The 13,753-nt window shown below is 34.3% G+C and overlaps 1 protein-coding gene across 6 annotated transcripts in view; it reads left to right on the forward strand.

The window, feature by feature from the left end:
• The window catches only part of TEX15 (testis expressed 15, meiosis and synapsis associated), a 40,096-nt gene that overhangs the window by 22,232 nt on the left and 4,111 nt on the right, over positions 1-13,753 (forward strand). Inside the window, exons 6-10 of one of the 6 annotated variants that reach the window (XR_015747963.1) lie at positions 1-29; positions 2,586-7,948; positions 12,048-12,109; positions 12,787-12,837; positions 13,680-13,714. The exon at positions 1-29 is cut by the window's left edge and continues 134 nt beyond it. Coding sequence is in view for 3 of the 6 variants with exons in the window: in XM_026672876.2 (XP_026528661.2) it covers positions 1-29; positions 2,586-7,948; positions 12,048-12,109 (5,454 nt within the window). In the remaining 3 variants the exon portion in view is untranslated. The other 5 variants (XR_015747964.1, XR_015747962.1, XM_087957371.1 and 2 more) reach the window with 5 other exon arrangements.

Genomic DNA, 13,753 nt, shown 5'->3' on the forward strand with positions numbered 1-13,753 from the left:
TAAACTTAAAAGATTACCCAAGCACACTGGTAAGCTTTCTTGCGCTTTTATGTTAATTTTATTGTATTCATGTCTTCTTCTTAGCTTCTGCATTTAACTTCATAGCTAGGACTCCCAAAACTGGAATGGAAAAACACTAGATCAGTATTTAATAAAACTTGATAACTTTGTGTAGACTTCTTGCTAGCTGGGGAATTCTGGAAATTGAAGTCCACACATCTTAAAGTTGCCAAGGTTGACAAAACACTGCAGTAGATTTAAAGCAAAGAGACATGTATTTGGAACACTTTGTTGCCATCTACTGGTCATATAGATTTTTACAGCACATTTTTGATTGTCTTTTGGTGTGTGTCTTCATTATTTATAGGTTGGATTCACATATCCACTCAGCTGTGGTTTTTTTAGTCATGGCTTAAAAATAAACTTGGTAATAGTAGTTGAGTCTTAAGCTACAACTCCAAAACTAAACAAATCAACATATGTTTTAACATAATGTGTATAAATAAGGTCACCAGCAAAGTTTCCAAAATCTTCTGTCCATCACATTGTCTAGTTATTCTCACTTGCTGCAGCCCAGTCTGCTTTTTCACTACTTTCCTGCTTCTCTACCCTTGTCTCATCTTTCTTCCTGCCAGCAAGGTAACAGCTTTTTTTGTAATTTGGAGCTGGGGATCATTCTGTTATTTTTGCCTCCTTGATTTCTTTGAATTGTATTTCTTTGTATATTTACATGTAAGCAGGGCCTACTGTACTCAGTTGATTTGAATTCTGAATATAGACATACATGGCCTTTAAAAACAGCTGTTTTCTCTCACATTCCTATTCCTCTCTTCCTTTTTCCTTTCTGCTCATTTGTTTCTGATTTTTCCAGAGGTTAGTTATCTTCAGTGATAATCAACCAAAAATACAACTGGATACAATTTAATAAAACATTTTTTATTTCTTATAGTTTTATATCTGCATAACAATGCAAAAAGAGGTATAGGTTTACACAAATGAAATGTGCAAAGATTGCTTTAAATTTCATTTAAGTCTTTCTGAGTTGTAATTTCTGGCTACCAAATTTCTCTTTTCAGATTGAAATATTCCTTCCTCACTACAGTGCTGTTGAAATTGTTCATTCATAGGTTTCAGAAAAACCTGCACTCTTTTTCTCCCATCTTAATATTAAAAAGCAGCAGTTGGATTCACATAGTTGTGATTTGTTTGAATTTTAGTTTATTTTCTTCATATGAGCTCAGCCAGTTATAGTTTATTAAACTATGGTTTTAGGCATAGGCATTCAGTACAAGCCACGATAATATAACATTAAATTTATTATTAAATTTATTTGCCACCCATCTCACAGTCTGACACGAGATGAGTAACTTACATATATCAAGGCAACATTAAGTCATTTGCATCGTGTGCAAAGTGATGTGATAAGGCAAATGATATCTTTTGTCCCCATATCTTCTTCCCCCACAGATAATTATGGCTTAGTCGGATGTGTAAATCCAGTCAAAGTATTAAAAATGTATTTTTTGCAATTGTACTTGAAACTAAGATTGGTGCTAGTTTGGTACTGGACAACCAGGTGTTGCATTTTTGTTAATGGATGGCACAACCTGGCCAGCAAAAAAGGGGAGTATAATGTAGAGGCTAGAGGCTATATAAGTGGAAGGAAATAGATCCTCAAGGGACAGGTTTAGCTAAAGTATTGCATTGAGATCCCAAACCCCCATCTGGCTTCTCAATGCTGCCTTCAGAACTACTATTCCTTTTTTTTTTTTTTAATCCTTAATCAGACCATTCTGAGCCCTCAGCACAAGATCAGGCTTTTTTAAAAGACTTTCTAAAATAAATTTTCAATGGCCATTTGCTACCATTGAAAAGGTACAGTGCTGCTATGTTTTTCTCAACCGGATAGATTTTTGATGGAAGGAAAAAGATGTGAGAAATGTTGAGAGAGCATAAAAAGACTTCAAATAGAAGCTTCCACTCTAATAAGATTTCGAGAGTCATTCTGTAATAAACTCTTGGCTGGAAGTGGCCAGAGTTTTTAATGTTATGTTCAGAAAATATTGATAGATTTGCCTCCTTATGTCACTGCCCTTTGGAAAAACAGAAAAATAGCAAGAAATAATTAATAGGCAAATACAAAATTATTATTACTCAAGCATGTCAACATAGCAATTCTACAGTAAATGCTGCTACAGAAATTTGCTATGCCTCTTTAAGTTTTTAAAATCCTACTGGTCAGTCTTCATGTTTTGATAATACAACTTGTTCTATCCTTGGATTTGTATAAAATTGTTTGCAAGCCAAACTGAGTTTGTGGAAAATTTCCCCCTTAGAATAACTGTTTACTGAAACTTAAGAATCAGAAATACGTTTGCTTCCTAAAGTTACATTGGCTTTTAGCAGTTAGAATATTCCTGGGCATTTTAACCATTGTAAAAACTTGGTGAATGGTTACAAAGACTGCATTAGCACATCACCAATCAAGGAGTCAGAGATAACTATCTATGTGGTTAAAATATGTTTTTACTCCCTTAGATAAAATATTATAATCCTCAAAAATCATATCTCTCGTTCATTAACAGGCGGAGTTATCCCTTTGGAAAATTGTACACGGGTGACAAGGATAGGTAAAAGCCAACTCATCTACGAACATTTCAGAAAACCATTAGAAATGTGTGTATCTGGAGAAGTTTCTTCTTTTTCTAAAAGCATACAGAACTGGAATGATTCTGAAGACAAAATTCATTGTGAAAAAAAGAAACACAAGCTAGCTACAAGATGGGATTTAACACAAACGAAAGCAAATATTCCATGTAAATCTGGTATGGAAGCCAGCATAGGTATCAGAGGTGAACCTGTGGGGGATGATAAGAACACTAGTTTAAAAATAAATCTGGAAGATTTTTCTAATTGGGAAGTTGGTTCAAGTACTGTAACTACTTCAAGGTTAATTAAAGATCCAAGATTAACAAGAAGAGAACAGAATGTGGTAAAGCAAAATGAAGAACTTATTATGAAACCACCTTTTTATAATGACACAAGTATAAGCACATGCAAACCAAGCCCTGACAATATAACATCTAGCAAAGACAAGAAGCACAATCAAGGAGAAATGGGTAGCCAGTTTCAAGGGGATGCTATTTTTTCTTCTGAAATAGAGCATTCTATTCAATTTGACACCAAATGCGCTACAAATAATTGTACTTCATCAAAAGCAGAGCATTGTGGTAATAATTTTCGGTCTTCCTGCTGTAAAAAAATGTATGCTTCTGAATGGCCTTCAGATGAAATCACATCGGAGAATTTTGAACAAAATAAGCTTCAAACTCTGAAAATTTTAAATCTAAAATCTAAAAACTCCAACATGGCTGAAAGCAATCAAAAAGATAAGCAAATATATTCAGCATCTGAAAAAGCAAAAAAATCCCTAGATAATGATTATACAATAAACAATATCAAAGAAAAATCTTCCAAAAGAATTGGCAATGTAGACAGCCTCGGGTACCATCCTTCTGATACCTGTCTAACTGATGCTATTATAAGAGGTCTCAGTGAAAAAAGTATATGTCTTTCCAAGCCAGAATTGTTAAACAGAAATAATTTTGAGGATAGGATATGTATTTCCTTATTTACTGAAGGACAAAAAAACCGTGAAACAAGCAACACAGGGGAAACATGCTTTAATGAAATACATGTAAACCAATTAAAGGAGAAGGTTCCATGTGGACTAGAAGGCAAAAAGTATAAATCTGCAACAGAAACTTCATTTAAAAATGCAACAGAAAGCTCATCAAGCAAAAAGCAAGAATTTGATAAGAAGGTTTTGAAGAAACTGGGAGATAATATGAACAATTATACAGAAGCATTAAAAAATTCAGATACTTTAGATTTAGAAAGCACAGATTTAGTTTTTAATTTGAATCTTCAAAGAAGCACGTTAATAGAAACAGAGCTAACAAACATAGAACATTGCAAAGGGAAGTTTAAAGAATTGAAAACATTGCCTACTGAAAATGACTTGACAGATCACAAGAAAATAAATCATACAGTGTTACTCACATCAGTTCCTAAATGTTTGGGGAGTATAGAAAATATGGAAATCAAGCAGTCTGAAAATACATCTTCAAATGTCAGTTCTGATAGCTTTTGTAGTCAAGTTCCCGAAATATTTGGGCAAGATTTAGAGATGAAAAGTGATAACATCCACAGCTTAGACATGTGTGGTGAGATTGAAAATGTACAAGAGTGTAAGAATGGTCTCTCAGGGTGGCACAAGCCACATAATCATGGAAATATTAGTGAAGAGAATGTCTATTATTATTTACAAGCACGTTTAGATTGGGATAATATGTTTGGAAAACCTGGCTTGAACGTAAATCTTTCAAAAAATCCAACTTTGAAGGAGAATAAAGATAATTCTTTATATAGGGAAAAATGTGGGAAGGAAAGAGGAACTCAGTTATTGAATACATTTCCATTCCCTGATTTACAAATTACAGTAACCAATATAGTCCAGTCAAAATTAGAAACTAAAATGGAAAAATGTACAACTAAATCTTCAGCACCCCAAAAATGTATTAAGTGGTCAAGAGGGGGGGGAAAGAAAAAATACAAAAAGGAACAGCAAAATTCCAAACAGTATCGCAAAAAGAAAGAACTCAGCATCCAGTCTTCACCCCAGATTTCTTCACTATCCAAGGGACAGTTAAAAAATACCAAGCAGCCTGAAAAACATATTAAGAATATTTTAAGTGCCCTTGACAACACTGAAGCCTTGCTAAACAAAACCCAATGCCCATCTCAAAAAATAATTGGTGCGATGTTTCACCTAAGAAAAGCTCGGAAGAGTGTTCAGAGTTTAAAAACAGTGACAAAAGTTGGAAGAAAATCTCCAGACAGTGTATTCTCGAAAGCAAAAAGCATCTTACCGAATGGTGTCTTAGTGTTAGATGCTTTTGAAACATTAGATTGCAGTACAGATATATCTTTTAGCAGCGATTGTACGAAAAATAAAGCAATAAAAACAGTCTCTGAAAAAATTATCTTAGATACTACAGAAATTAAAAGCATAGAGCCACTTAGCTCTAAGCCTATCATATGCAACAAGAAGAGATTTGCTGGGAAAGGACTTTTTGGAAATACGCAAAAAAAGAATCAAGGGAAGGTAGTTACAGCCATGGAAAACAAGCACACTTTGTATTCTGGCACGAACAGCTGTAGAAGCAAAACAGATGGAAATCAATTTAACTCTTCTTCCTGCCTTAATACATTTAGTAAAACAACTGAACAGGAATTGTATACTGCAGAGAATAGGCATTGTAAATCATTGAGTAAGTCAGTTGAACACCAAAGAAGTACTAACAGAATACCATCTTGTGGTGATCTGCTATCTCCTACATCTTTTGAAGATAATAATTTGTGCCAATCATCTCACCGTTGTGTATTACAGAAACCTGAAGAGGAAAATATAAAGGAAAGAGAACTACCAGAAACCATGACTGACTCTGCAACTGAAAAACTAGATATAATCTATGGCACTCCTCTGAAGTCATTAAATAACCTAGATTTAAGGCAAAAAAACTTGAAACAAATAAATCATATCATACTTAGGGAATCTACATGCACACAGACTTCCTCAGGCAATACTGATAACTGTGACCAGCTTCATTTTAATTCTCCACTAACTGCAGTTTATCATAACATGCCTGATAAAACAAACAAACCCTTCACTAGCACTGAGGCCAAGCAAAATGAACACTATTTTTCAAGCACCTCTTCTAATCATTGCAGTGATTTCAGCAATCACATCAAACTTTCCAAAATAGGAATTGGTCCAGACTCCTGTGATTTCAGCTCTAAAATATCAGAGATCTTACAAAAGGCAGATAAAACTTCATCTCTGAATATACTGCACGAACAGGTTTCATATTGTAAAAGTGCTCTTCCTTGGTTCATTACAGCTTTTGAAAAAAAGCAAGGTTGTTCTTTTGAGCATGCTCTGATTTCTAGGGAAATACTTGGAAGCTCTAATGGAAATAAGCAGGTGAGTCAGAAATTAAAACCTTGTGCTATAGAAGCATTAGTTGAGCTGCAAATTATAATGGAAACAATGGAGTTTATCAAGAATAAGAAAAGATTTTTAAAAGGTGAACCAACTTTTCGAAGTTTGCTTTGGTATGATGATTCACTGCATAGTGAATTGTTTGGTGGGCATTCAGGTTATCAACAGCAATCAAATTTATATCCTGCTTTTCAGATGAGATTAAAATACAATGCCCTTAATGAATTACAAATCTACCACAAGCAGTTAATGGAAGCTTTTGAAAACACTATCTCTGAGAATAATTCTTATTATTGCTTGTTGAAATTAAGGCGAGAAATAGAGGAATGTGAATCAATAATGAAACAGAATACCAATTTATCTGATTTTTTTTTATCTGTGCCTTTTACTTGTGGAGCTAACTTTGGAGATTCTATTGAAGACCTAGAAAATTCAAGAAAAAATACAATGGATTTAATAAATATATCTAAAAGCCTTCCGGGCATGAATTTGAGTGCTGAAAAAGATAATCATCTCTGGATTATTATTGAGATTATTGGTAAAAAAAGAGAATTTGTGAAGACTTGTACCAATGAAGAGTTTAATCTTAAAACTTCATTATTTGGTCTGGAACATATATTTTTTGACGCTGCTAAAAAACTTGCATGGCCAGAAAGAAATATATCTTTAAATAACAATTCAAAGGATGGGAAAGAAGTCCTCCAAATATATGAAATTGCTGTGGTTAAGCTCTTTGATATTTATGAGCGTATGATGGAAGATTCTGGATGTGGAAACGATAATAATAGAACTTTTGGAGGAAATACTGAAGAATGTAAAGAAGACTCTTGTAACGATAAAGCTGTTTGCTCTCGACAAAATGCAAATTGCTTCATTGAAAAGGCTGTAACTTTACAAGATACTTGCAATATAAGTGAAATCTTGGATGAAGCACAGTCTGCCGATATTGAAAGACTGCAAGAGCTCATGGGCAAATGTACAGTGCACATGGAAATTCTGAAAAAGTGTTTTCAGATTTTACAAGAAGAGGATGTAACCATACTGATAACCCAAGAAAATATATTGAACTTCATGAAGGATGGAGGAATTAATCCTGTCATTCTGAAGCCGGAAGCTATCGAAATATATACTGAATTGACAATGATATATGAAACTATTTTTTTTCTGAAAAACTCAATAGCAAAACAAGGAGATAATCCGCGATTTCGTAGTTTACTATGGTTTGATTTATCACTTCTACCTGAACTTTTCCAGTGCCAAGAAAAAATGGCTTTCCTGTCTTATCGGAAAGATAAGCTTTTAGAAACTGTGGAGGCTTCCATATTTGAACTTCAGGAGGAGATGAGCTTTATTTATGACTATACAGAAACCTTAAATTGCTCATATGCGCTTCATCTTTTCACAAGAGAACTTGCAGAACTTTCAGAAACAAGGAAAATGTTAGGAACATCTAAGTCGCCTGTCTCCATGTGTGTAGACTTGGAGCCACATGCTATGGGTTTAAATTATGGAAGTACAGTTTCTGAATTAGACCTTAACTATAACCAGTTTTCTTTACTTCTTGAAAAATTGATGTTGTCCAAAAAGAAAGACGTAGGAAAAATGGCTCACATTATGAAGGTGATGAAAACCATTGCGCATATGAAGTTTATCTGTTCCGAACAGGGGAAGTCACCTCTTCCTGTTGTTATACATCAAATGCTTAAAAACTGGAGAAAAACTTGTCGGTTGAAACGGCAGCTTGTGGGACCACAGTTGGATCACGGTGGCCAAAATCTTCAGGCTTCCCAAATCCTACACAAAAGATCATTTAATGTAACTTTAGAAGATGAGCCCTGCCCATCGGAAGGAAAAAATGATGTCTCACATAACAAAAAGAAAAAGGTAAGGTCATCTAAATAGTGCTTTGTATATTCATTTATTTATTTATTAAATTTACATGTCACCCATTTCCCCCATAGGGCAACTCTGGGCGGCTTACGGAACATGATACGTGAACTTAAATCATGTATTATGTAAATGATAGATGATACATTTTCAAGAGCAATGAGATTGTACTTTGCTATCCTACATATTATTGTATTTGACAATTTTCGGATATAATTTAGATCAGGGTGGATTAAAATCGGTGATTTTTTTAAAAAATAAGGTTTTTTTTTTAAAAAATTTTTTTGCTTTTGGAATAGAAATCTATCTAAAGATAGTTTTCTATTTAAGATACATTAATAATTTAGTTTATTCAGCATGAAATGGAACTTAGTTATATAACATGAGGCTGTTTATTCTGCAATATTTACATTTTTGGTAAACCCATTCAATGAATCTGCAAGCTAAATAGGAAACCATTTTGTCTGCAAGTAATAATATTAAAGATGCTAGATACCAACAAGAATGAGTCCTTACATTTAAAAAACACCAGTCATTTCAGATCCATCATGGCAGCGCCTGTTAATAGGCATCCACTCACCTGCTGCCCACCACGTCCCTCACTTAGTTGTGTTTCTGCCGCATCATCAGCCGTCCCATTAAAGTGAATGGGACTGTTGATGAGTCAACAGCAGGTCAGAGGAGAAGCCGTTGTGGAACAGAGATGACAGTTGCTCTTAAAATTATGATTTAAATGGAGTTGATTTAAATCAAACCTTTATACTAGTGATTTAAATCATGATTTTAAATTGTGATTTAAATTGACTTGATTTAAATCAAATCCACCCTGATTTGGATGTACAATATTTTCCCTTATTTAAATCCTAAATGGGTGGATTAAGATCATAGGAAATAATGGAAACTCTGCTTTGTCCTTAATACCAAACACCAGTTTCTGTATGTGTGTGTGCATGTACACACACATTCAAAACTATTTTATATACAAAGTGAAAAAATGGCCTTTTTTGGAAGGACAAAAAATATAATTTTTATTGTAATTGTATCACTTTAGTTTTAGTTTGATCTGTTATTTGGGAGTAAGGAGGCCTATAAATATAATAAATAATGAAAAATACGCACATAGAAACATTTGGGTGATTCTGATTTACTTTCCTTGCCAATTCTTGCTGTGTACATAATTCCATTCTTGAACTTAAAAGTAATGTACCAAGCACAGCACATTATTTGCATTAAGATAAAAAGACTAAACAAGGAAAACTGTGCTTTACAATATCAAAGTTTCATAAATGGAATAGTACAGTTAGTCCTCAACTTATAACAGTTCATTTAGTGATCAGTTAAAGTTACAACAGCACTAAAAAAAAGTGACTTATGGCATTGTAGCATCCCCATGGTCACGTGATCAAAAATTGGCAACCGATTCGTATTTGTCAGTTGCAGTGTTCTAGGACCAGGTGATCACCTTGTGCAACCTTCCAACAAGCCAAGTCAATGGGGAAGCCAAATTCTCTTAACAACTGACTTAATAACTGCAGTGATTCACTTAACAGCTGTGGCAAGAAAGGTTGTAAAATGGGGCAAAACTCACTTAACAACTGTCTCCTTAAACAATAGAAATTTTGGGCTCAATTGTGATTGTAGGTTGAGGACTACCTGTATATATGGATTTGATTTTAAAACGCCAGATGATTTTTCATGCCATTTTGCAAAAGTAAAATGTTTTAAGTCTCAAAAGTTTGCTTTAATAATTACTAGCATACTTTTAGACTAGAATTAATCCATTGTATGATTAATGATACACAGATTGAAATCAACAATTCCCAGAATGTTTGGGGATGCACATCACAGCACTTCCTTCCAACTTTCTTCTCCAGGGCCCTAGATCTTGTTTTACGGCAGAGAAAGAAATGGAAAGAAAGTCCCGCAGGTATTGACAGAGCAACTGCTTGTCATTAGAAATGGAGACATAACTACATCACTCTAGCAGTTGCATCTGACGTGGAAAAAGATTGAATCAGCCCCATCCTTTCAATACTCATGACTTTTCAAGATAGCGAGCTATGAAAGAAAATTGTGGAAAACCTGTTCTCCTTGTTCCTTGTAAACTGCTTTATTGGAATGCTTGAGCACTTATAATTAGATTGCATAAACTCAGTATTCCCTTATCTGCAACTGCTGCTTTTTCAGGAATGCTATTCTTTGTATTTAAAAAAAAAACATAAGAGTTACTATAAGTATATTCAGGACACTTTCTAATCCATGTATATTTTGCCAGTAAACTGCTTTGTTAATAAGAAGTTCCAGGAAGATTGTTACAAAGAGTAAATACAAGTCTGGTGTGTTTTTTTTTAATCATTTCAGTTAATGTGGATTTTGTTGCAAAGGAAATAAAAATATGTAACTAATGATGGAATATTACGGTATTAGTTTCTGTTGTTATATCTTGCCTTTCAATCCTTTGGCCTCATCTGTCCCATACTGAGATTTCCATGTAACTCATGATGTAATTAAAATAATTTGCATTCTCTAAAAACAGATAAAATAAGCAAATCTGAACCAAGAATCAGCATAGTGGTTAAGGCACTAGTCTAGAAAATGGGAGACCATGAGTTCAAGTCTCACTTTAGGCATGAAAGCCAGCTGGGTAACTTTGGGCCAGTCATTCTCAGCCCAAGCTACCTCATAGGTTATTGTTACGGGGAAAATAGGAAGAGGAAGGTGTGTTGGATATGCTTACTGCCTTAAATTATTTGTGAAAATAATGGCAGGATATAAATAAATAAAATATCCAGGTAAAACAAGAAGTTAGACAATGAAACTTAAAATATTAGTTCTGTATAAAAGTTCTAACTATACCAAAGCGAACTGTAGTTAAGATCCCCAGAGTATCATATCATGGCTAATAAGTATCTGATTATTGCAAAGATTGTCCTATTATCCATACAGTATTCCAAATCACTGTTGACTTCAGTGATAATGCCTAATTTTTTTGAATTGGAGCAGTGAAGTCAGTGAAGCGAAAAAAATGATTCTCTAAAACAGAGATGGACAAGTTTCAGATATTTAAGCTTATACTAGATACACTGGATGGAAAAATAGGATTGTTTTTGTTATTCATTATTTCTGCTTAACAGAAATTTTAAATATTTTAAAGTATACACTGTACAAGTAAACCTTATTTCTACACACCTTACCTAAATCCTTGCCATAACTTGAGAATACTGTCTTTCTTGAGATTCTAAGAAATCCTTTCTTAGTTCTGTCTTTGAGAATATTTGTTCCAGAGGCATCAAGCTATACCCATAATTTTCAGAATGGCAATTTTGGAATTCAGCTACATTGAAAAAGGTTGATTGTTCCTTTTTTTCTCAACAATTCTATACATTCCTTGAAATAAGTTATTTAGATTTCTTTACTTTGACGTAATTAGACCTACAATTACCATACTAAGAATGGCTCCCAGCATTCTCTGTGAAGTGAAAAGCATTGTAGCTTTATTTTCAGTTACATAGGTTTCTTGTCATAATTCATTTCCACTATCTTTTATTGGCTCTATTTGCATCCATATGCAGCATATGCACAATTTTCTTAATTGTCCTGCCAATATTCTATACAGACATTTGTTAACATCCATTTCTAACCCTGAATATGTTTCCCAAAGGTGAGACCCTAGAGCAGGGGTCTTCAAATTTGACAGCTTTAAGACTTGTGGACTTCAATTTCCAGAATTCCTCCTCCAGTCATGTTAGCTCAGGAATTCTGGGAGTTGAAGTCCACAAGTCTTAAAATTGTCAAGTTTGAAGACCCTTGCCCTAGAATATTTTTTTTATTTTACTATTAATTTTGTATCAACACTTCCTTTTGCTCATGATACAATTTAGAATTTCCTTAATCACACAATATCTCCAATTATTACAGCTTTTATGTTAAAAAAAAAACTTGTTAATTGCTGTGAAAATGCATTATTGCAACCAGGAAAAATGAAAGCTACAAACTTTGTTTGCAACATAAATAAGCATATGCAGAGCATTGGTAAAGAAAACAAAAACACGTAACATATTTAATTCAGTTTATATTACTATTTTTAACCTCTTAGGTAGCTGCTTCATTGAAGACAACTACCAAGATAGATGAAAAAGAAGTCAACAGAAATGTGAGGTATACATAAGTATAAATATTGATTTAATACAAAAAAAAAACCTGCATTTGTCTTTTATTATTTCACTTTTAAACTTCTGTTCAAAAATGTGCTTGGACAATACTGAAGTTTTTCTTCCTGCTGCAGCCTTTTTATTTCCTTCTCTCTCCCACATTTGCATGGGAATAAAAATTTCCAGTTTGATTGATGCCAGATGGCTGGAGGAGAAAATAAAGAGAGGTTACTAACCTTCTATGTTAAGACATCGCACCATTTAAAACATAAGCAAGTAGATCTTTATTTTAAAACTCCAATTTAGGTTCCCCCCCCAAATTATATTATTATTATGTAACCTTAAATATCCTTTATTTTTGGGTTACATGTTTAAGCATGTGGCTAACAGCAAACTTTGCTGTATTTATGATTCCCTTTCAATCTAGTTTCAAAACCAGTTCTAGAGTTAAAATTATCTTCAATACTCTTGTTAATGGCTTACACTGGAGAAAATCAACCTGTAATTCGTTTAACGTTGTGGTGTTCACTGACATCAACCATAGTGCTGATATCCCTGAGCAATATCCATTAAAATTTGTGTTTTACCATAAGAAACAACACCCTAAGTCTAGATTGACCATGCTTATGGTTGGGCTTTTTGAAATCCTCCATGGTTCTATTTTGTCTCCTTTATCAAACCTAGATGAAGCCTCTGGAATGTAGCTACAAATTTGGATTATGGTATCAGTAATCGGTATCCTTCATTTCCCTTTCTCAGGAGCTTCTGGAGAAGTAATGTGCAAATTAAATCATTACCTGGAAGCAGTGATGTATTAGAAAAATAGTTATAAAATAAATTGAACCTAATCCTAAAAATGTGTAGGCAATGCTTGGTTGCTGTCAAGGCATTAATGTCTAGGGACGTTCTCAGACATCCTAGTCATGGTTGTCCCAAACGTGTTTTCAAAACGGCAACTGGACTTTCTTGATTTTTCTTGAAGACTTAACACTCTAGAGCAGGGGTGTTAAACTCGATTTCATTGAGGGCCGCATCAGGATTGTGTTTGAACTTGGTGGGCTAGGGTGGGCGTGGCCAGCTTGACGTCACTTGTGTCGGGGGCACCTGTGGTGGCCAAGTGCTAAGGCAAGACTTCCCTCATACCCTCCCCCACTCTCATTATAATCTTCCTTCTTTCCTTCTTTTTCCTTCCCTCTTCATTCTTCCTTCTTCCTTCCCCTCTTTCCTTATTTTTCCTTATTTGCTCTCTTCCCACCTTTCCTTCTTTTTCTTTTTCTTTCCTCTTTCCCTTTCTCCTTTCCTGTCCCTTCTTGCATGTTCAAATGCAAAAGGGGAAACATTTCTCCTTTTGTTTTGTTTTTAGTTTGTTCTGCAAGCGAAAATGGAGCTTGGGGGGGTATGTGGCCCCCTGGGCCCCAGTTTTGGCCGCAACACCCTCCTGCAGCACTCTGCCAGTGAAAACAGGCCCCGTTTATGATATAGTTAAATACTAGTGGACTAGTATTTAAAATTAAATTTATACAACATTAAAACATTATATAGCTTATTTTGCTTTGACTTAACTTGTACAATTTCAGCCAATTGCAATTTATTCAGCAAACCATAAAACAAAGTGAGTATATACCGTATTTGCGCGGCGTATAAGACGACT

Source organism: Notechis scutatus, chromosome 2, assembly GCF_049901735.1.
Source record: "Notechis scutatus isolate UNSWTSFEM ecotype Mainland chromosome 2, rNotScu1.2, whole genome shotgun sequence".
Taxonomy (NCBI): Eukaryota; Metazoa; Chordata; class Lepidosauria; order Squamata; family Elapidae; genus Notechis; species Notechis scutatus.